This window comes from Phalacrocorax aristotelis, chromosome 4, assembly GCF_949628215.1.
Source record: "Phalacrocorax aristotelis chromosome 4, bGulAri2.1, whole genome shotgun sequence".
In the NCBI taxonomy this organism is placed as follows: Eukaryota; Metazoa; Chordata; class Aves; order Suliformes; family Phalacrocoracidae; genus Phalacrocorax; species Phalacrocorax aristotelis.
Window position 1 is genome coordinate 19302590 of NC_134279.1, and position 24739 is coordinate 19327328.

Consider the following 24739-nt stretch of genomic DNA (forward strand, 5'->3'; position numbering starts at 1 on the left):
GGAGTGGAGGCGCCTTGGCAACGCCCGCTGTGACGTCACGGCCCGCCCCGGGGAGCGCGCGGCGGCGCAACGGCCGCCGGCAGCGGGGCGGGGCGTTGTTGGGACGGGGCGTGGTGGGCTCGCGCGGCCGGCGAGGCGTTGGGGCGGGCGGGGCCTGGCGCGTTCTGAGGGGCAGCGAGGGCCGAAGCGCGGAAAGCTGCCCGCCGCCCCGTTCCTCTCCTGCTAGCCGCGGTACGTCTCGTTAGTAAAACGTAATTTGCACCCTCATCAAAATAAAACACAAGGAAGACACCACTGCGATGAAGGAGCAGGTCTCCATAAAAAAGTGGTTTTTTCCAGGTCAGTCTAATAGAAGATAGTGAATTGTGAATAAACGCTCGAACGTTCCCCAAAACGGGTGCGAGAGCTAACCGCTCAAGTCACCTTCCCTCACGTTCCGTGGTTGAAGGAGCCAGACAAAGTTTGTACGTACAGAAGCATGGTTCTAGAGACCAACTGAATGAAAAAAGTGTCTGCTGGCTTGAAGCCACCGCGGGGTGCAGGCCCCGGCTGCAGGACGTGACTGAGCTCACCACCATGTGCGTGACCTCTGCTCAGGCGCGGTGCACTCCCCCCGTCACCCCCGCTCGCCCTCCCAGCTGCCCCGACCAGGGCGCGCATCCCAGAACAACCCTGGGGCGCACAAAATGAACGAAACTGAGCAGGAAGGTAAATTTAAGAGCACCACTATTGCACTCCAATGGCTAACAGAGGCTGAGCCCACACTTAAGCTAGTCTTGAAGCAGAAGTCCCCTGAATGGTACAGTGTTGACAACCGGGTACTCCACATTAACGCAATTGCTCTACAGATTTACTCCTGGAGCTCTGTTATATTAATGCTACTTGTGAATGCATTAATGTAGGTGCAGCCTGTGAGTGTCCTCCCACACCTGTGAAACTACTGTTACCGTGAAGGCAGCAGCTAAACAGAGACCATCTCCACAACAATTATTACAACTTTTCATTCTGTTGTTTTTTATTACAGACATCCTTTAAAATTTTTTGAAGTTAAAAGGATTAGCTCTGACATTTCCAAAAGATTGTGTCGCTTCATTTCTGCCAAAACTACTCACAAGAATAACCTCCCAGAAAAACCTTAATTTTCCTAGAATAGGATTTCTCAACTAATAACAAATTTACAGGCAGATTTTCCCACTGCTCGTCGTCATCTCTTATCACAGATGAAAATGCAGTCCCTGAGCTTTGCTGAAGGCTCTTCTCTGCATTCAGGGAGACGGCTTTAACTTTTAAACATATGCAGTAGCAAATTATACTAGATTGTATTCATTTAGCCACCTATACTATTCCAGCATAGTCTTGTGTTCAGTATTAATCTGCTCTGCCTCAGCTTCTAACCCCTCTTCTCTTCTAGGGCTGCTTCAGAGGATGCAGTGCTTGTCTGCATGGTTGGGCGGTAGGTAAGGGTGGGAAGCAAGCTACGCTCCCCCTTCTTTTGTACTCTTCTGTTGTCTCCCCTGCAAAGCACTCAAAACCACGTGTGGAGGATCACTGGTGAAGAAAAGTGGGGCAGAAGGTCCTTGGGAAGGAGTCAGGCATTTGAGAGGAAAGGTGATGATGTTTCAGCATCTTTTATAATGAGACTGAAACTTCCAGGTAAAATCATAGTGGTTTGGTGGAGAAGGTGAGAAAAGTTAGTAAGGAAAGAAGGGAGAAAAGCACCACCTCCATCCAACTGCCATCGATTCTGACCATCTGTGCTGGTTTTGGCTGAGAAGGGGTTAATTCTCCTCACTGTGGGGGTCGGCTACCTTTCCAGCTTCCCGCGCTCTGCCGCGTGGCGGGGGGGGGGGGGCTGGGAGGGGCAGGGCCATGGTGGGGGCGGCTGACCCCGACTGGCCAATGGCAGGTTCATTCCATACCATGTGACACCGTGACCAGTATATGGGGGGGGGGGGGGGGGGGCAGAGGCGGCGCGGCGTCGGGTCGGCGAGCGGCTGCGGTGCGTGCGGTTTGTTCCGGCGGTTCGTTCCCCCTCTCCCCTCCCTTCCCCCCTCCCCCCGGGGCTTTGCGCCTCTCGTTGTTCTCCTTTACATTGCATTTCTACTGTTGTTTCTTTTAATTTTAATTATTAAACTGTTCTTATCCCAGCCCACGAGCGTTACCCTTCTGATTCTCTTCCCCCATCTACCGGTGGGGGAGTGAGCGAGCGGCTGTGTGGGGCTGAGCTGCCGCTAAACCACAACACCATCCACCAACATAAACCAGCACCATGTCAGTGGATGGTGTTGAGGTACTTGTATGCCTTGGGTCAGAAAAGATTAATGTGATATCATTCATCTCTACATCAAAATTGTTTCTCTTCTCTTCTAGGTTACTGCTTTAGCTTCAACATTTCACTTACTTCTGAGAAACTCTGCCTTTACCATAGAGGTAGAATAATTTTTGCTTTAATTTCAAAGTTAATATGCAAGAAAATACCAGCCCTAAATATTTCATTCACACAAGGTGAAACATTATACAAAAATATTCAGAGCTAAAACCTGAAATCCACAATAGAAATCTTTTTTTCTCTCTACATCAGAGGCAGGGAGAAAAAGAAAAAAAAAAAATTAGTCTTGCAGTTGTAATAACCTGCAATATTGTATGAGTATTTTTGGATAACCCTAACAGGATAGTAATGAAATACAGTTTTATAAACCCAGACGCTTCACAATAAATGATTCACTTAACAAAAATCCTAACTCTAGCTCTAATCCATCCATTATTTCATTATTCAGTATTAGTCACTTGAAGTTGCCATGAACCCTATATCACGAGGAGTCAACTCTTACATCAGAATTTTGGACAAGCTATTTCCAAGCGAAGAGAACTATTCTGTGAAACAGCAAAATGAGTTAACGACATCTCCACCACGCTCAGAGGAAAAGGCTCAACTAGAGGCAAAAATAAAGCAAACTTTTAGACTTCTAACAAGTATAGAGGGCAGGCATAACAATTTAAAAAAAAAAATCTGTCAAAAGTGGAAAGTAAGACTAAAGGTCCTAAATTTCGTGAAGTCTTGAAAGCAGAGCAGAAGACTGTTAAAAAAAAATTAACAAACCCACCAAAACAAAAAAAAAAACCAACCCCAACCAAAACAGGAAAGAGGTCTTTCCAAGTGTAACATGAAGATGGTTGTGAACACACAAAATCATAACAGTCCGTAAGGAGCGCAAATATAGAAACCTTAAAAGCAACCAGCAGCATAAAGAAGCTCATGACAGGGGTTACTGATGTGCTCAACACCAACATATGGTCAAATACACAATAAGGTAAAAAATCCTCCCTCCCTCAGCCAGTACTAAATTGCAGAGAAAACTAATTATTAATATGCTTATGAAGTTAGTAAAGAACAGTTTAATCACAGATTTTTGTTAAATCTCTGAGGTGATTTCCTTCAATTTAGTTGCTCAGTTGTGTAATCATAACTTTAACATTCTATAGACAACTTCTTGTTAAATAAGAAATTGAAACAGCACAAGTAAAAGCAACTCTAAATGATACTGTGAGCTGTTCAGCAATTATGCTAATAGGCATTGCTGCACGTGTATCGACACTGTAAATCTTGCCAAAGTTTGGGAAGTGAAAGGAATGTAATAGAGCTGTTTGTGGTCACACCATCAGGCATATGGCAGTCATTTGGATTCGAGAAGGGAGAGAGCCTAGTTTGCATTCAGACCTTAGGGGGTTTGTTGGGTTTTAGTTCAGTTTAAAATGCAAAAGTAACATACTATACTAGAGATTAGATAGTGTCAATTTTTCTAGCCCCCCACAACACTGATGTTGAGCAGGACTATCCCACCCAGAGCTAAATATAATTAGGCCTCCTTCAAAGCCATCACTGTTCAGTCATGATCATTTTAGCACCAGCAGTCAAATTTGAGCCATCAAAATCGTGCTGTTAAAAAAAAAAAAATCCTCTGCCCATCAGCAAAGGTGCAGCTTCGTCACTGAAGAAAAAAAAAATACAACACCCCCCACACAAAAAGTATTATGTTAATTTCAGTAGATTCCTTAATGCAATGGAAACGATGTTTCAGAGTTTACCACATGTAAGTGTATAAATATCTACCCCAGGGGCTCTTTACATTTTGAGTACTGTGAGGATGACATTGCAGTTATTAAAAAAACTACAGTGTAACCATCCCAGCAAAATTAATGTTTCATACAATGTAATCAGCATTGAGTTCATCTGCAGTGCTTAAACTGTAGGGAACGTTTGTAAACCTATTATGTTTTAAGTCTATCTTCAAAAAGCAGACTACAAAAATAGTGACACACAAAGACCAAAAATCTTTCAGATTCTGCATAACCACAAACCAGTAAAAAATTGGTAACAGCAACACATCCATGTAGCATGTCAGACTCCGCTAGTGTCCAATTTAAAACAAGCCCTTGGATCAATAAAATTTACCCATGAAAATCCCATACGGTGTCAGCTGCTGGTGCTTGTTACAGAAATCATCGAAGAATGGAGGTTCTGTAACAAGCAGCTCTCTCACAGAGGAAAGCCAGAATAGATAAAATGCTTTTAGGTTTTATTTGCACACTGCTGTGGCTGAAAGGGCTCAACCGAATGCAAAAAATAAGGGGTTTTTATATGTAAAATATATTTTTCTATAGAAAACAATAGGCACGCACAATTTCATTATACACACAGATCGTTCCCTTTTCAAAACTCCAGATTCTCCTCCCTCTGTGGGCAGGATCTTCCCTGACCCTGTTTCCTCACACTGATGAAGTCCATTTCTCACCATACGGCACGGCAACCCCAGCGAGACAATGCAAGCAAAGCGGCTCCCCTGCAACAGTCGCTTCCTACATACATTGGTACTACAGTTAAGCCACCTGACTTCCTTCTGGTGCAGTCATTCTTAGAGTGAAAAGGATTTTAATAAGTTGGATAGAAACCTGGACTTCACTGAAAGATAGAGAGAAAGCTCAAAACGAGTTTTAAGTGAGACTTAATACCTTAACTTTTTGATTTAGGCTACATCTGCAATTTTATGCCTGAAAGTAATGATTCTAGTGGGATTCCACAGACATGGAGGTATCTATCTGCCTGTACACCCAAATTTACTAGCTCAAGGCTGCTGTCATAGCATCTTAATCTGATTTCCATGGTTTTCTTGCCTTCCCTATGCTGCTTTGTTTCTTCTCAGTTGCGACCCAGGCCAATTTTCCCCATAGTGTTTAGCTATTTAAACAAATACTCATGAAAGATTTAGAAAAACACACACTTACCTCATATCGACGAATATCTGCCCTCTACTTTCCTGTAACTATAGTGTCAGAATAAATAGCACATACAGTTCCAGTGCAGCTTTTATTGCAAAACCGGTGTGTTATGTGTGCTGTAGACTATGCTTGTTTTGTGCCACATGTATTTCCAAGTCCTTGGTATTTGACATGAATACACATTTTGTATTAGGCTATATTGACTTCTTTTGAGTTACTGGTTTGCATACATCATCCAAATTCCTTTCTGCATTAGTGATTATTCTGAATAACAACAGAGATTATTTGATTGATATGTTAAAAAAAATTCTAATCACTCATGAAAAACAGAGCAGCTATTATAAAAGTAATTCTTTTTCAAATCTCCTTTAATTAAAGAGAATATTTTGGGGAAAAAAAGTCCTGTCAGAAGGGCACAGGAAGTCAAAGTAAGACTTCACCAAAGAACTAAGTGTCTCAGGGAGAACATTAACGGCATGTATTCAGATCATTATGATGCAGGAGATATAAAAACTGCTAAGAGGAAAGAAAAATCTGACAGATTGTGTGCTTAGAACTCAAACAGGATGCACAGTGCCTTGAATATTAAAGTCTGCTCCTCAAAAGATCATAAAATGGGTTTGTCTGCCTGAGGAACTTACAACCCTGTTACACTTGGTGCTGTTTAAAAATGCTGTTCCATGCCTAACTAGAGATTATGGAGCCTAACTCTGAACACCATTTGTTTCAACATTTTGGTCTCAACTCCGATTAATTTTTTAAAAATAACTAAATATGTACACCAGGATTTATATGCATTGCTAGGAAGACAACCTCAGCAGAGGGCTGTATCACCATTTTGGTGCAATTAATTCCAGACTCAAACTGAGGTACTCCAGCAGGACAGTCTGAGGTATCTCCAAAACTCCCAGGCCAGCATCCCTCGCCACCTGCAGGTAAGGGAAAAAAATCCTAAACAAACGTTTCAGTTAGTCTCCATAGTTTACAAGTGTGTAAATCCACAGCACAGGTGTACAGAAACAAGTAGTGATTACTTCCTCTGAAGTATATTTCCTGAAAATATCATAAAGAGATGAACTCTCATATAATTTGGTGTCTGTTAGGAATTCAGGAAAAATAAGGCCTAATTATACTTTCCTCCTATTCTGGCCATCTGATTAAAAAAAAAAAAAAAAATGTAGTAAAGGCAACTTTTAGCCGCCCAGTTGCATTTGCTTACATTCAGGGCCAATGACCAGCTTTCCAGATACCAACATATTTTCTGTAAACAGGAGTTTGAAATAGAAATTTATACTTTACCTGAAGATTTAAGCGGTTCCGTGGGCATGTAGTGGCACTGTCAGGTCATACAGCTAGTCACTAGCTAGTCCAAGAACAGCTCAACTCTCCTGCAAAGTCTACAGCTAAACTTGAATAAAATATTGAGATGCCCTACTGGCAGCCTTTTATCTTTCCAAATCAAAAACATTTTATTTCATACTTTAAAATACTCAGACAATTCGAAAAGTCATACTAAGCCTGGTTCTACTTTGAATTACACCTTCTAAATATCTTCAGAAGACTGGATTTCCACACCCTCTCCCAAAGTGCAATCAAGTTGTCTGGGTACCCTGTACAAGCCCCACATACACACAGTTGCACCCAGCACTAGCCAAAAAGAACCTCAAACAACATTTAATAAAATCTTACTGTAATAGTAGGATTGGCCTTTTTCAAAATGGATGTGACACACATTTTATTATTGTTTCACTGCAGATACAACTTACTGGGAAAATGCCTGGCAACAATGATGGATCCGGTAAGAATCTTCAAGAGTAACTCATGATAATTACTACAAATGATGGATTTTATAACTGCAAGAAAATTTTGAGAGCCTCCATATTAACAACTTTATTTTCTGTTCTAAACTGTATGGGATTTTTTTCTATTCCATTTTACCATAATAAACTATTTCAAAATTAGTAAGCTGTTTTAACATTTAGTTTTTGTTTTTAAATACAGAAGTAAAAGGCATCAGCCCATGCCTTGTGGTTTAGAAGCTGAACAATAATTCTACTGGCTTACTACACTGGGCATCACGGCGAGATACTTATTTTGCCAGTTGGTTTTACCAAAATGTTTAGTGTTTCTTAAGTTGTGCGTACACTGCAGATTACACAACTCTACACTTCAGCTAACTTGTTTCTTACAAAAAAGTTGAAGCAAACATAGATAGTCCCTTTCAAACGAATCATGGGAATTTTCTGTTAAAGACCATCTAAAAAGAAAACCACTGGCATCAGAACAGCCTGGCTCTGTTTATCTAATGATGAGATGGCAAAAACCTTTCAGTTAGTCATTTCCCACTGCTGTTCTCCCACTTTTGTTACTGAAAATTAACATCAAAGATGCTGAACCATAAACATATATTGGGAAACCTTTAATGTCAAAGACATGTTTCGTAACCATCTCAAGCGCCTTTTCTTTTTGCCACACCCTGCGCCTCATCAGGTTGAGACCCGCACCCAAATTTCTTGCTCAGCTAAAAGAAAAAGCCCCCAAAAATCTCATGATTTCGTATTTGGTTCATCTACACCCAACCAACACAATGTTTTTGTGGAACATTTATTACACTATTTGCTGGACAATTAGTACTCCCATGTAAAAGACAGGCAACAAGAAATGAACCTTAAGAAGCGGTGTTTGCTGCACAGAGACCAGGAGTAAGTGCACGAAATATGGAATAATTTCCAAATTTAGGTTCACCTGTGGATAGTGCTCAGCTTCTTAAGAGCTGTAGGTGTAAAATATCCAAAACAGATTAAGTGACTTTATTGCTTTCTTAAATTGCACACTGATATTGTATGGCAATACCTTTTTCTCGAGCAAATAAATATCCTTTGGCTTTTCATGACCAAACCTCTATAGTAAAAGGAGGGAATGGAAGGTTTGTCCAGGGCTGGTAGGTTTCCAAAGTAGTTTTGCAAGACTACTATGTATATATATACACACACACACACATATATATATATTAAAAATGTATATAGATAAATTGACTGCTGCAGTCAGTAATAGCTAAGCTTAAATTTCACTGAGAGAAAAATCTTGCTTAGCTCATAGTGCAACGTGAAAGCTATAGACATGCCCATCACTCCCTATTTAGCTACATGGAGCAACAACTTCTAAATCACTTAATTATAACAGCAAGACTGTAATTTCTCTGTCTGCCCTACGTGTGGCACTATGTCATAACTGCCCTACGTGAATGGATTGTTAATTTTTTTTTTAACATAAATACAAATCTTAAAGTAAAAAAGACTAATGGTCACATTTTTATCTTTTCATCTTTTCCAAGGTCACTTTACAAATTTTTAGCAAAATGGAAGAGCTGTATGTTTGCACCTGCACTTTATGAGGCAATAGTGGTCACAGTGTGTAAAAGCATGGCCATTAGTACTTACCAGATAACATATTGTTCAGATTATAGCACAAAGTGATAGCAAACCATCTTTAGTCAATCTTCGTGAACAAGGCACAAAGTTTTTCTTCTGACGATTGTGAGCAAGGTTTTATGTATTCGTAAAAGACCTATTACACACAGATATTTGCAGTTTAAAATGACTCTTTTTTTAATAACACGTACAACAATGAAAACTATATCCTCATCTGGTAACATACTGTTTTAGTGAAACAGGAAAAAACTTACCTGTTTGAAAAAGAGCATGTGACAAACAACACTCTCAAACTACTTCTGTACCAATAGCTACTGGAGTTTCCACCAGCTCCCATCCCTCTACTAGAGCGTCCTCACAAAGCTAGTAACTGAAAGTGACACAAAGCTAACAACAGCCTAGCTAGCTTTCTACCACCCGCAATTTTAGGATTCACATTTTCGATTTAATATTCACATCCTCAGACTATCCAAGAGCTCAGACAGACCTGCAGCATGAAGCCCCGCTCTAGCTTTATAGGTGAAAACAAGATGTATCATCCACAGTTAGTATCAGGTCTCTGATTCTGAACGTCCTTTGGACGAGTAAGTAAATAGATTACTGGAATTAGGGGGTGAAAACTGCTCAGAAATCTAATTAAAGAGAAATTTTAGACTATTACTTAAGAAATCATTATACTGTCTGTACAGGCTGAAAGCTGCTTGTTTTCCTTAACAAAAGGAAGAGGAAAAAGCTTAGAAATTAAGAGTGGATTCTCAATCATAACAACAATGAATGTTGTGAATGCTGCCAATGGGTAATCTGTAAACCACGGACTGATATCAGCAAACTTAGAGCAAAACCACCTTGTATCACTAGCTCAGCAAGAGAGGCCAGCCTAGGAAACCGACCCCTTTAGGCATTTATACTTCACTGTCAGAGATGTTCATAACATCTGAAAAAGTAGTATCGCTATCTAAATATAAATATCACTGCTCGATTACAAAAACCCAAAGAGTTTTAAAAATAATACATAGTTGTGTAGTTGGTAAACATTTCAAGGATAGATGGGTTCGGGATAGGTAAAAGATGAGCAGCCCTTCCAAGTCTTCTGCCTCAAATTCTCCTGTCTATTGAGAGAAAAAAGAAACATGAGTTTGTAATATTCCAAGATCATCTTACTCCCTGGGTGCACACATGAGAGTGGGAGTCCACAGTATGATTCTTCTTCCCAGTGACAAGCACCAAACCCATTACGTAGGATAAACAGCAGAGCAATCATCTAACCACATCTGTTAATGAATTACTGGCACCTCAGCAGTGGAGAGGTGCTGCTGTCATTGCACCGATAAAATGCTTGTCCTAAAACAAAACTATCATTACACTAGTTACCAAGTACTCACCATGCCTACAGCTGCTTCAGCTGTAGCATCAGTGAAGAAGAGTTCATTACTGGACAGGAAGACCATCAAAGCGGAGTTGAGCTATAGCTCCAGAATCTTTATGGATTTGAACTACTTTGGTTGAGCCATCAGGCCTCCTGGCTCACATCACTTCAGGCTCCCAGAAGACGGGGAATTCAGGCTATTTAGCTGTGTGGTGCAGGGTGTTAAATCAGAGATTAATTTTGAAAATTGTTTTAGCTGCGCATTTTTTTGAGAGGTACTAAAAGGCAACCTACAATTTTGAAAAAGCGTAGTTGGTATCTAGGCGCCTTCATAGACACTTTAACATCCGTTTGCTGTTTCACAGGACAGAGTTTACACATCAAAACTGAACAACTTGATTTATTTAAAATTCACCTCAAAATGCATCGTGTTTAGTTTTTTTTTTAAAATGAACATTCCAAGCATCAAAATATTACTAATTTAAAAAGAACCTTTGTCAAGAATAAGATAATTTACAGACTTCAGATTGTGGCTGTGAGGGGAGAGAAACAACCAACGGTAGATTAGGCACAGTACTAAGGCCAAAATGCCAGAAAACAACACAGCTTTATGCTCAACTTTTAAATGATCTGGACAAAGTAAAACAATTGGGTGGGAAAATAAAACCAACCGCTTACTTGAGGGTGTTGTGTAAAAAAAACAAAACTAAAAGTGTTAGTAAGTTTTCTATCTAGACCTAACTCATTCACGTATTTAAAGAACTCTTATCTTCTTCCAAATAACAAAAAATGTTCCTAAACCAAGGCAGATTATTATTTGGAACTGGCATAGTAAAAGGATCACAGTATACAGAGCTTAAAATCCTGTACCAGGAAAGAGCAACAAGTGGTTTACAAGGGGATCATTTAAGTATATTATCTAATTTTTAAAAACAGAGATATAAAATATCAGTTGCATAGGGATTTAAATATAAGGCCAAGCAGGAGATTAAAGTAAAATAGAGATCATAAGAAGGGCACTATGGTGTCAAAACATAGTATTTCCATTTGAATTAATGTCTAATTCAAAATCACAGTATTTTGCTAGTACTACAAACAGTGAATGTCAAACTGTCCCATTAATCTTGAACTGAAAACTGACATTAGAACTTCTAAATAGTACAAAACTAAAGCTCATTGTCTAAACCTGATCAGTGTATTAGCACAATAGTGCTTGGTACGTACCTGATTTATATACTCTACCTTCTGTAAATAATATAAAGGTTATTTCTTGTTAATAAGTGTGAGATCACAATATTACTGCATGCCATCAGTGGTTTGCAGGCTTACTTGATATTTAATTATTCAGTCTTTAAAAGTGTAAGATCCCACCCTGCAGAATCTTCACCCATTGAACACAGAACACTGTCATTAATAAAATACAATAGAAGTTCCACCACTAACAACTAACATATAAGCCAGGATTGTAGGTCTAAACCCAGTACAGTTCATTATTATTAACTCACAGCAATTTTTGTTAGGAAGGTAACCTGTAGACTTCCAAATAATCTTGTGTGTATTAAATATAAACAAGTATGTAGCTAACGGTCGTCGCTTGGCATTTCAAGTAGATTATTCAATTGTGAAAGTATTTCTGCAAAATCAATTTTAAGTTGTTAAAATGAAGTTCAAATACTAATTTCCGTATCTACATGTAGCTTAATTAACCTAAAATTGTAAGGAATAGTAGTGTAAGGAAAAAAAAAAATTCTCCAGATGAATTAGGTGTTAAGGTACACTAACTGGGAATACCTGAACCAACATTGTAACTGAAAAAGTGCATAAACATAGTAATACTACAAAATGTGTTAACTACAGAACAAAAGGTTTTCTGAAAGCTAAGCAATACTATTTTACAGGTTATTTACAGTTTGCGATTTTTCCAGAGACCGCAGAGCCAATTTGCGATCTTAAAATTCCTTTGATATATTTGAAGCATCCTTTGGCTTCTATCCTATTCGGTCAAGAACCTATTCACACAACAGTGAGTCAGGTACTGCACAGTCGAACAACACTGCCATTGTGGTTCTGTAATTCTTCAAAATTCACTCCTTTCTGTTCTTTGAAGAGAAAACGGTATTTTCATTTCACGTTTTTTGTAGGTGTTTCAGATTCTGTAGACTGTCTCCCATCAGTCCATGCCTCTCGTGTGCTCTTCAGTGCTAGTGTTTTCTGCTGGTCGACCACAACGTAATCAACTCTTTCATCTGCCACGCTGCTGCCTGAACCACTGCTCTTCTTCTGGGAAGGGCAAGGAGAGTTAAAATAAATTAACCACAAAAGGCAGGTCAACGTCCCAGACACATGTAGAACAAGCACAGGTTTCTCTTAAAGGTCCAGCATAGACTCTCTGATTGACCACTTGACAAACTAGTTAAGATGACCTTGCTGGAGGGTCCCTCTTTCCAAGCAACTACTTGTGCAGAAATTTTAAACTCTTGATGTTCTGCCATCTTGTTCATGCAAGGGTTGGAGATCTGCTTACCTTACGAGGTGGGGTAGATTTTCCCGAATCTAGGTCCAGATCTAAATATTCTACTTGTTTATCTCCCTTAGGTTTTACCATAGGGCTGCTTCCTCCATCAAGGCTGTTGCTTCCGAACAAATTCTGAAATTATAATATAAATAACTTCAGCTTAAACATACAGGCTAATGGTCCATATTATCAAATACGCTTATTATAAACTGCCAAAATATTAAAGGTTAAAGAACTGACTGAGAGCTCTTGCAATCAGTTAAACCATGCAAATTTTAATGACATTGTATAACAAAGGGATATATTCAAAGTGAAAACTGGGACAGAGTCAAAAGCCAATGTGGGGGAAAAACCCCAAAACCAGCCCCCCACATTTAGGGTTGCCACCAAACCAATCTGTGCCTTCCACCTTATGTCCCTTTCATATCGTGAGATAAGAACAGAGCGTGGCTTGTTCTTTTGAAATGGAGTTGTTACATCTCAAATTTAGCATTACTTAATTACAAACTTTTTATTGCCTTAAATTGCTGTTAAATACCTTACACGAATTTCAGCCTTACAATAGTGCCAAAACTTCAAATGAAACTTTTACATTTCATTCAAAAGCCATCATGATTAAGCCAAAAATAAAAAATTATTATTCAACCGATAAGACCAAAAGATTAAAACTTTGGAAAATTTGTGTAGGGCTGCCTGAACTGAAGTTGCATTGTATATACCTAAATTTCAATTAGCCCAGACTTTTACAACCTCACCTCCTCTGTCCTCTCCCAGCCTGATCCCTCCCTCTTAACAGGTGTTATAGGAACAGTACAATAGAAGGACTCTTCTCTAAAAGATAAAGAAAAAAAAGGAAGACAGAGGGCAGCAGTCAGCAAAAAATGAAGAGGAAGGCAGAAGGAAAGACAGAAGGGTAAGGCTGACAGCAACTTGAAAGAAAAAGCAGAATATTGCTGATATTATTAAATAAAACAGAAGTATGACACGTCCAAACAAGATGCTTCAAAGCTGATGACAGAAAAAGATGAAAAAGTATGGACTCCTTTCTAAGATGCAGTTGGAAGAAATAAAAATTTCCAAACGTCTGTGTAATTGGCACATTTTAAAGCAAAGCCCTTGAGGTGTCTGGAAATGTTCAGGTTCTCTAGGAAATAAAAAATTTTATGGGTTAAAGATGGGCTGGGCTTTTAAAATTGAATTTATCCATTGCATCTGTATCATCCAACTCATTTAATATTAAGTGGTAACAAGGACAAACACAAACAACTGAGACAAAGTTCATTTTTGTTGCCCAAATTCTCTAAACAAATTTTTCCATATTTTACATAAAAAAATGAGTTTCTGTATCAATGCTTCCAGTATAAAAAAAGCTATTACTCTTTGAACAAAAGATGATCTGTTATTTCAAACAAACTAGAAGGCAGCACATACGCATTAGAAAACAGAAACTTTAAATACACGTAAATTAAAAGGAAAGGAAATCTGTAGAACAACCTTAAAGAATGAACGGTGGAAGCAAACAGAAGATATTAATGACAGGCCATCTGAGCTGTGATGTTATACTGTCTTGGCACTGAGTGAAACTCCTGAAATGGTATTATAAGAATCACAGATATCCCCAATTTGAACTGCAGTTCTGCTGCAGGCAGAACTGTGGGAATAGGCGATTCCAAACCTTTGTGTAAAATGGGACATTTCTTGCGTTTGTAAAACGGGACATACCGATTACTTACCAATGCCTCTTGCAAGAGAGGGGCTGAGTTTCTACATCATTGGCTCCCCACTGCTGAAGCACACTTCACCTAGGAAGCACGCCTGTGCTGCCGGCAGGTCAGACACGGTACAAAGCACAAGCCAGGATGCTCTGCAGGCTCGTGAGCTGGCACCGAGTCAGAGCTGCTGCAGAGAAGTCAGCAAGAGGGGCTTGCTCAGGGGGACCTAAGAGGCAGTATCCAGAGGCAGCTATGGTGAGCTGGAGAGGAGGGAGGCTGGAGGAGATCGGGAAGGGCACAGAGAAGCAAGCAGCACTGCCAGAGGAGAGTCCAGGGTGTAGTGAAATGGGCTAGCACATGCCATTTAAGGCGGCAGACAAATGAACAGAACAAAAAGGGTGCTAGACAGGCCCTACCCAAAGAAGGTGTTTCATAATGCTTTAAAGATGAAAAATGATGATGCGTTCCCCACTAAGAACCCAAGCTGTAAAAATGTGGTGAATGCATTGAACTATAGTGAAAAAAGAAAACCCAACATGTTTGTCTTGTGCTTTAGGTGTATTCTGGACCACATTTTAGTTTAGGCCTAGGTCTGCTGCTACTATCTTACTTCAAAATATTGTTATTCATTCTTGTTTCTCTCTCTCCTTCCACCCCAACCAACCAAAAACCACAGCATGCATCATTAACTTTTCCTAATTAGCTCTTCATCTTACTGCACTGCAAGCTGAGTATCTGAAATTTTATTATCTGAGAAATGTCTCCCCCAAGGGTGAAAAATCCTACAGATATTCAATACACAGACACCCCTTCTATCCTGTTTTTCGAAAGAAGCCTAATGAAAGTACACATAGCTCAGATTTTATGGAATGTAAACAACAAATATAAATCTTCTTTTTTCCCCTGTTCCTTGCACATTTCTTGGAAGATGTCCTTTGAATAAAGGTTTTTAAGCCTGTCTTGGAGGTCTTAAGACAGTTTCTTTCCCTTGATGTCCTAATATGAACTAGTGCATAGCCCAGGACAAGCAATTACAGACAAGAGGAGACAGTTTCTAGGGAAAAGGAAAAATAAAAGTAATGTATAGAACTGTTTTGTACAATAGATACACATACCAACCATCCTCTTTGTACATGATTATGCTCTTAACTTCTGCAGTGAAATCTTACCAAAATTACAGTTTTTCTATTGATTTTTTTTTTAGTATTACTATTATTAATTTGATCTAGAAGCATAAAGGGAGTGATGTTGAGTGGAAGGATTTGTGTTTGCATGATTTAAAAGTAAGGACTGCACAGGAAGAGAGTAGTTAAGACGTAGATTTTACATACTGGGTCTTCAGTGGACTGATTTGGATTCATGGATACATAATTCTCTTCACTGTCGTGCGAGTCACTGCTGGAAGTTGTGCTATGAACTGAATCCGGTCTGGGAGACATGGGAAACCTGGAGGAGCTAATTACCAGGAATTATTTTACAAACAATACATCTTGAATATCTTATACCTCCTGGTAAACAACAAAAATAAGCATATTAGTGCTGAAATTTTCATTCAAGTTTACTAGAGTGTCACATTTTTGGTTATACATAGTCCCTTATACTTAATACTACAAAATAAAAATTCATATGGACACACTTTGTTTCAATGCACGTGTGCATATATACATACACACACGCCCATATACACACACACTTCCAAAGGAAACCTCCATTTGTATTACACAGGCTAAAAACATAACACAGATGTACACACATTTATTAACAATCCAGCCAATGAAAACAATTAATCCAAATGAGGAAAAGCTAAGAAACTTACTCTCGTGCAAAGCTTCTGGTGATGGGAGATCTAACTGGGGCTTGTAATTCTTCCCATTCAGGCAGAGGTTTTATTTCTAGTGGAGCTGGTTTTGCTGTATAAGAAACAGACAATCTTAATGCACAGAACATTCCTAAACAAACTTAAATTTAATAGCTTTTCAAAGCATAAATAAATAACACCACCAACAACAAAAAACCCAACCTATTTTTTAAATAGTTAGGAAAAGGAGACACTGTTCAGTTCTCAAAAAGCCACGATATATTAACTTATATTTTTAATCTTTCCAGGCACTGAAAAGCAACATCAATCAGAAAAAAAAAAACACAATTCAAGAATTTTGCAAGATATACTTGTATGTAGTAATTCTGTTTTGAAAACAGACTCTGAAAATGGCAGCATCGTGTTCTGTCTTTACTCTGTCACAATTACTTGTTGAACTGACATGTCCAGGATAGGGTTGGTGGACTCTTTCAGCTTAAATTGCTGGCAAAGCCAACTCTGGGTACTTTTGTTGGCTCACAGACAATTACTATTACGCAAACTCTGCCCTTACTGATGAGGTTTCACAGCTTAAAGTGTGGGCAGAATCTGCAGCTAAGACTAAGTTTGCAAAAGTGAGAGATGAGCCAACACCCAGCTTCAATTCCAAGAGGTGCTTGGCTTGCTTCAGTGCTTATCAACAGATGAGCAGAGTAGCGGCGTGTTTGTGCCATTAATGACAGCTAACATTGTCCTAAAAAAGGTGCCATTTTTAAATGCCATTTCAGAACAGAACCACAGATAGAGTATTAATGAGAAACACATTATCCCTCCCTCCAGCTTCTAAGTTTCGCCCCTCCTAAATGTTGGGGGTGGGGAAGTATAATCTATTTTATCATAGGACTTAGCAGGGGGGAATCGCATACAGTCAAACTGCTGTCACAGTACGAATCTCAACTTCATGCTCCCTAAAACTGTTTTTAGAAAATAAAATGCAATGTCATTATAATAACACTCCTTCCTCTCCTCACCACCTCTCCCTCCCCCCATCAGTTTGCTGCCTATTAGCAGATTTACCAAGATCAAATGTCAGGCATGTAGCACTAGTTCATGTGGGGCAAGAGCTGTCATAAGTGACCACATGAGGAACTCATAGAAATCAATTGCTTAATCAGTGTCGTCGTCTCACAAGGAAAAAGCAGAACTGTACTCATTATACTATCATTATACTTACTCTACGGATTGAGTTTATTGAGAAGTCATACATACATATGACTCTTACATACTGAACATAAGGACTCACGATTCAAACTTTCTGGATGAGTATCAGTCTTTAGTATCCCAAACGGTTTTCTCATTTTCTCTGTTAAGAAGTCATAACTATGCACTCAAAGCATATCAAGCCTACTCCAGTAATTCTGCCACTTTAACCCACTTGCTCATAAAAAGCTGTCACCACAGGCTCAGAAGAGGAACTACAACTCATCTATCTCAAGATATAAGGTATCATATGAGATAAGAGTGGCAGAACCGAACTTGATGTAGGCAAGATGATACTAAAGCTCGAGTGGCAGAAAAAATTGGTTCAAGTCCTCTGTAAGGGCCTGAGACTACATGGCAGGTATAACTGTCGGGCAAGGTACTGCTCCAGCAGAAAGAGAGTAAGGACTTTGTCCAAAGCCCACTGAGAACAGCAGGAATATTTCATCCAGTTGCAATGGGCTTTAACAACCAAAGGTAATGATCAGTGGCACTTCTGTTAGATTTTTAACCTTGTAATCGACTCCTCATGACTAGACCAACTCAGCACCTTCAATAAAGCCCATCAGGCTAACTGCAGTGCTCATAAAGATGCATAAATAAATGTCTGTACTAGGCAATAGTCAGAGCATCAATATTTTGCTTTATTTCAGTGTTTAGCCAACAGCAGCAGACAAGTAAACTCTGACTTCAGGTTATTGCCTAACAAAAGTTACTTCAAGCAACTTACGGGTAAGTCATATATACTTGCTTCTAAATACACAGACAAAAATAAATCCAAAATATGAACAGCTAAAACTTAAGAGATCAGAAAACCCATGTTAATGTCATGGAAACGTTTCCATGTGCTGTTCAAGCCAGAAAAACTTTAATTCCTTATATAGGAAACTTTTTGCTTGGCAAGGAAAACGCATCCATGATCTTAGATTATAATAGAAGTAAAAAGACTATACAAAAGGTAAAGTTATTACAGAGTAACAGTTTTCTTAATTTTTGTTTTACTTATTTTTATAAAGCTCCATATACATACAGTGCTAAAGTACATACCCTTTCTTCTTGCAGTAAAGTCACCTATGGTTTGTGAATCAGTTCGCTCTAAACCATGTGGTTTAGGTCTTAAAATTTTAGGACTTTGACCTAATTGGTAAAAAGAAGACTTTCTTAATAATATTCTATTTGTAACTGGAAAATGGAATTTTGTAAATAAACAGCACAACCCCCTGCAGAAAGGTTAACGCCACAAGCATAAGCAAGCTGCTGAAGAAGAGTTTTACAGCCTAGCTAGGTCTCACACTACTGGCTTAAGCACCAAACCAGAAACAAAGAAAACACTGCATGCAGGTAATATGTCGGAGGCAAGCATAAGTAGTGTACAAAAAGGCTAAAAAGTGCATTAACATATACTGTAACTGATAATTACTCTTAACTGGTTTCAAGTTGCATTACATAAAAAATTCCATATTTGAGGAATATCTATCATGACAGGAGAATTGTCATGTTTCAGATACAAGTTGAGGTAACCCCAAAGAAATTAAATCTTTAGTCACAATGGTACTTTGGATACTCTTGGGACGTCTCCTATCTACTGTGCATCTCCCACTTGAGAAGCGCCAAGAATCTTCTTCCACACTGTTAAACTTGTCCCCCAGAGCCTGTACCGAAACACCTCTCTGACCTTGCAGACACAGGGGGCCTCCTTCTCCAAGCTCCCTGCCTGCATACTGTCCCCCCACCACAGCACAACCCAACCTCCGCCACAAATGACCCTGTCATAAATCACATCCTTTAAACCATTTTCAATCATACATACCTATATACAAGCGCAGTAGATGCACTAATCGTGCCCTGATACGTTATGCTATCACATGCTATCATGTTATTAGCATAACATTCCCCTACATTATGCTATCACACAACATAACACTTCAGCTGAATACGGTAACAAGGTGAGGAGCACAAATTGAGAAAACATTGGAGTAAATGAGCTTCCTACAGGCTGTACTATAACCTCTCTCCCAACAGGGAAGTTTTTAGCCGACTTCCAAACTCTGCGAGTGTTTCAGGTCGCATTGTCCATTTCAAATACATATGATCAATAATGCATAATAACCCTAACATTTCATGGCAGTCTATCTGACAAAGTGCCATATGTGTCTTTCTGACCAAGCAGCCATATGAAGGTAAATCTTTACAGTAAACCAAAAGACAGTTTAAGTCTGATTATGTTAGAAAGTTGCCCTAGAGCACAAAATGGAAAAGGACTGGCACAGACTCAGATGTGGGCTGGTACTACCAGCAGTGAGTGAGAATGCTTTGTGAAAAATAAACTTGGCAGCAAACACCAGAAGTTTGCAAATCTCTACCCCAAGGCTTTTGCATATGAAGTGCTCTATTACTGTTATCACTGAAGGATTGGGAATAATCAAGTAACAACAAGAAAGGTAAACAGAAAGGTTTTGTACTGTATCTTAACTTCTACACAGTGCTTCTGAGAGACCATGCAGGTAAGACAGAATTTATTTATTTACTAGTAGTGCTGCACAGCAACTTCCTTAAAAAGAAGAGGACGTGAAATGATTTTCACACACACAGTTCTTTTCCAATTTCAAAATGAGATGCTCCCTTAAATGGCTCGAAGCGCCCATGAAAAGACCAAGCAGTTGGGCAACGCTGACCAAAGACCCAGATTGTAAAGTGGTACACAAAGCATTTCTGTCAAGTATGCTGTTGACTGGAGCCAAGTCAAAAGCATGACCCAACATGTTGGCACAGTTCATTCTGAGCCAGTTCGATGTTCTTAAGTATCTTGCCTACAACTCTATGATAAAAGCTTGCTTATATAAAAAGACCAAGATCTTGAAATTGATTGAACAAATGTAGCAGTTCAAATTCAAACACCTTTTATTAAGAACAATTTGATACCAAATATAATTACCTAATCACATTAGCTTCATGTTCCTCAGTTTTGTAATCAGATTTAAAAGAAATTTGGCCTAATACAACTCAATTTAAAATGCCAATCACTGCATTGACATATGAGCAAGGATGATAAGTACGCCAAGAAATCTAGCAGAGGTAACAGAGTTAATGAATTTATTTAACCAGTGTGTACTTTATAACCTACTCTTACAGCCATACATAGGCTGAAGTGCCTGAAACATGTAATACAGAAGATAAATGCAAGGAACTCAGGGCTATGACTCATTATTTCTACTTTTGTTAATGATGCTAATGTGGTCCCGTGCAGCTACCCTTCCTCAACTATGATTATCCCCATTTTTAAAATGTGGATATTATGTAATTGCCTGCCTCATACTTAATTTAGTCTCTTCTGAGACTTTCAGAAGAGCTATATAAATAAGTACAGGTCCCTATAATATTTCTCTTCTGCATCAGACAAGAACATACAAAGTGTTCCAGGATAAAATAAACTCACTGAGCTTTCATCTCTTGCTGCTTAAAGACTGTTCAACCTAAATAAATCTGCTGGCAAAACAGCTTGCTGCTACCAACCAGCCAGGACAATGCAATTCCTCTAGTTTAATATGTCACAGGGAATTAAAATGTTTGTGCAATTTTTTTTCCTCCCTACAAAACAAAAAACAAAGGGCCTAATCTCTGCTGGGGAGCTTATAGTATGCAACAGAAAAGACCTGACACCAGGCAAAGGAGACTGGGAGGAGGGATCACAGTCACAAAATTGACATTACTTACTTGTGTTTATAGTGCAAAATTCCTCCACCCCGTTTTTGCCCTTTTAAGAAGACAAAGTTTTGCAAGCTATGGCACAGAAAGCCCTTAATAATATCCCTGACTCCCTCAAAAGACATATTTTAAATAAATCAATCAGAAATTTTTGAAGTGCCATTCTTTATCTAAAAATTGGCAGTTCTGTCGCTATCTTAAGCCACATCTGCAAACAGAAACACAGTTTTTAGAACTTTATATCTTAAGCACTGCCACTGAATTCCTAGTGCTGCTCCCAAGTAACCTCACTAATTTTCTCCAAGAGCACATCCTAGCTGAGTATGACACGGAGAAGAAAGTGCCTCACCGCCACGCAACAGACTGGTGTCCAACATCTATTCTGTTCAGAAATAACCACTGAAGGTAAGTGTCACGGGGCCATTCTTCAAATCAGCTTAGTGAGGGTGGAAGAACAGTAGGTCTCTATGGAGAGCCAGGCTCCATACAGCATTCCTTCCAATGCCAGCAATACTAAGGAACACATTTTCCGTGGTTTAGGCCCACAGGCCCAAATTTACCTCATCTAATGTTAGGCACTCACGCAAGCCAATGCTTTTAACTTACATGCCTGTTCTGAGAAAGATAAATCTGGGTAAAAAATATAGAGAGTTTTTATGTATATGTTTTTTTTCTTTTTTTAAACCAAAAAGGAAATAAATTGTGTTGCAGCACCACTGGATGCAAACCTATGAGGGAGAAAAGCCCCAAATAAATTATGGCAAGTAAACCCAACCAAACAAGAAGGGAAAATTGGATGTTTTCATTGTTCAGTCAAGTCACCACCTGTGAAATGCAAAGTGCTACAGCCAGGAGAGAGAAGCTCAGCTTCTGCATGTTCTATCAGATGAACACTGTGCAAAGGCACTCTGAGCTGAAAAATCACTAATGAAGTCTATTTTTCTAACAAATGGCTGCTTGTAATAACTGCCAAGCAGAACAAGTGATTATGGATCTAGCATTAGAGCGCACTCAGACGGCATGAATTCTGCTCCTGGCATTTTGGTGTGTGTCAATGCTGCCTTTGTCTGAGAAGTCATCAGGAGAAGAGTCCATTTCACATGTTTGGTTTTGTTTCAGACAATGGTTTAAACTGAAAAACCTTTTGGTTTTTCCTTCAGCTAATGTATTATCTCTTCTCTCTTTCCATAAAACACTTGGAATATAATATTGGGGGAGAAACATGGAGACCCACTGCAGCAAATTCCTGCATCAGAGTAGGTGGGTCCTAACATTTTTGGTTTTGAGGACATAAGCCACTCACTGAAGACCCTCATTTGCTTTCAGGTTATCGCCCTGAAGCACTAATACTAAACAAGATTTCTGTTAAGAATGCTTCTTTTCTGCCTGCCTGCCTGCTCCATGGCTTGCTGGCAAGGGATTTTACATTAGGAAACTGCAAACATCCTCATGAAAGAGGCCAATGCTCTATTTGAGTACCAGTTATTTAGGGCTTAAAATTTTGAAGTAAATCTCCTAATGTGACATAAAATTTAAGAAATGCATGATCTTTTAATGCTGTTTCCTGGCCAACAGGACTAATCCTCACGAGAGAAGGAGATCAGACGAAGGAATGCTACAGCATTGCTCTACTTTGAATAGGAGGTGGAGAGCAAAAGGCAAAACCAGCCACATAATTGCCCTGCATCCACGAAAGTGCTTTCAGAGACACATAACTAACAACAGTTTCCTGCTTCCATTAAAAAATACACATCTTTCCCCCTTTTCTCTGTAATTAGGGGAAACTGAAATTTCACCGAGGTCCAAGAATTCCAGTATTCAGAAACACTGTAGATTTTTCCTTAAAAAACAAGGCTGAAGCTCACAGTTTTACTCCCACAGTGGTTTTTATTTGTCTTTTAATTCTGCAGAATAACCTCCCCTTTTCCTACTTTTCCTCTTCCTCACTGCAGTGAACTCTGATTCCCGAGTACATGGTCTGCAGCACAGAGCTCTACAAATATCCTGAATTTGCTTTTTCACCTCTGTTTTTATTAAGACTGTTTCCTGCCAAGGTACTTCTAATTAGAAACATGTATTTAGTTATAAAACATTCATACCCATTTCCATACTAGTATCTAGCAACAAACAGGAATATCAATAATGTGCTTAGTTTTGGCCAGTGATATGACATGGATGGTGATAACTACAGTCCCTTCAGCATAGTAAAAATAAAATGAAATAAATTTATTCTTTCTCTATTATGAAATATAAAAAAGAGTAATCTAAAGAGAGGCTCTTGAGTTTTCTTAGATATCTTTACCTTCTCAAAATAATTCCTCTTAGAGAAATGGTACTTTGAATGCTCCAGAAATTAAGAATGAATTGGAAAAAATATCTGATTATAAAGAAGTCCAACTACACATGACAACTAAGGTTCACTGGTATTCATAAAATATTTGCCAAATGCCAAAAACTATTCAGAGAATACCAAAGCTATTAATCATCCAAATACTATTTGACTGCTCTAATTTGCAAGTAACTCTACATGTCTGTATTTAAAAAGCCCCCAAAAGCATGATGAACTAAAAGCATTCAGTGCAGCACAAAGACAGTGTTTTAAGACCAAAGTACAGTGTTCTGGAATGTTTATTCATTAGTAATTTAAAGCTGCACTAAGATTCATGAAGTCCCACGGGATACTACTTGAGATCGCTTTCCATTTTTTTTTAATTATTATTTTTCTTTAAACAAAACACAAAAAAACTATCACAGTTTAACTTGTTCACTGGAAAAATCAAGCCCAACATTAAGTCTACAAAAACTCTCAGTGGAATAGCATATCAAACCCCATGTTTCATTAAAAAGGTATTAAGCACACAGCTTTACAGGGAAGAAAAGAAAAATTGTATGGAGGAAAAAAAAATAATAGGGCGTTATTACCCGTGTTCTTTTGTTCCTGCTCTCCTTAGCATCTTCGGAGTTCAACTCTACCACTTCTGCTGCTAGTATCAGAGCAAGTCTTGCAGTTTGTCTTCAGAAAATTCATATGTTTCATTTTTTTAACACCATTATGTCCGGTAAACCATAGCTTCATTTGCAGCTGTGATGCAGCCATCCAAATGAAATCTTTACTTGAAATTATTTATTTTTTCAAAGTTTCATAAGACAAATCACGGTTGCAAGTTAAGGACTGGTGTATCATAGCAAGGAGCTATATAAATTTCATTTAAAGCTATTAAGTAAAAAATAGCCTTGTAGGAATTATTTAGTACGGCCGTAGAGGAAGCATAATTTTCAGCTAAATGAAAGTTTTTCGAGCTTGTGGGGGAAAAAAAAAGAAGAAAAAGAAAAAAAAAATCAAACAACTTGGTATTCACCCTGCTCTAGGAATTCTGAGAAAGCACCGAAACATTCCCCAAAATCTTTTTTTTCAGTTCCTAAATGGGATGAACAGGAGGTGTAGCTTCTAAGAGTAAACGGAAGGATTAAATGGATGGATTTCTTAAAAGCAAAATGAACAGGACTTCTGCTCAGAAAAGCAATCAAGAAAATTACAGTTTCTTTCTCAGCAGAACTTCAGTTCAGTTCCTGACGCTGATTAAAATCACCATTCACAATTTTTCAATGCCTACTTGTATTAAAGCCTGAGAAAATAAGCGATCCTTTCTTTAAGAATATGCAAGACAATCATGA

General features: G+C 38.8%; 1 protein-coding gene and 1 long non-coding RNA gene across 7 annotated transcripts in view; one reads left to right on the top strand and one right to left on the bottom strand.

Annotated features, from left to right (window-relative positions):
• Positions 1-11: 11 nt before the first annotated feature.
• Positions 12-10780, top strand: LOC142056156 (uncharacterized). The gene is made up of 3 exons (XR_012660244.1): positions 12-708; positions 2371-2430; positions 7033-10780. It is a non-coding gene; the product is annotated as an uncharacterized LOC142056156 (long non-coding RNA).
• GAB1 (GRB2 associated binding protein 1) overlaps positions 10455-24739 on the bottom strand; it is a 102290-nt gene continuing 88005 nt past the window's right edge. For 4 of the 6 annotated variants that reach the window (XM_075090495.1, XM_075090493.1, XM_075090499.1 and 1 more), the window contains exons 7-11: positions 18407-18496; positions 16118-16211; positions 15633-15756; positions 12599-12721; positions 10455-12354 (exon numbers count right to left, since the gene is read on the bottom strand). In XM_075090495.1, coding sequence (XP_074946596.1) covers positions 12196-12354; positions 12599-12721; positions 15633-15756; positions 16118-16211; positions 18407-18496 — 590 coding nt within the window. In that variant the 3' untranslated portion in view covers positions 10455-12195. The remainder of the gene's footprint in view (positions 12355-12598; positions 12722-15632; positions 15757-16117; positions 16212-18406; positions 18497-24739) is intronic. The other 2 variants (XM_075090496.1, XM_075090494.1) reach the window with 1 other exon arrangement.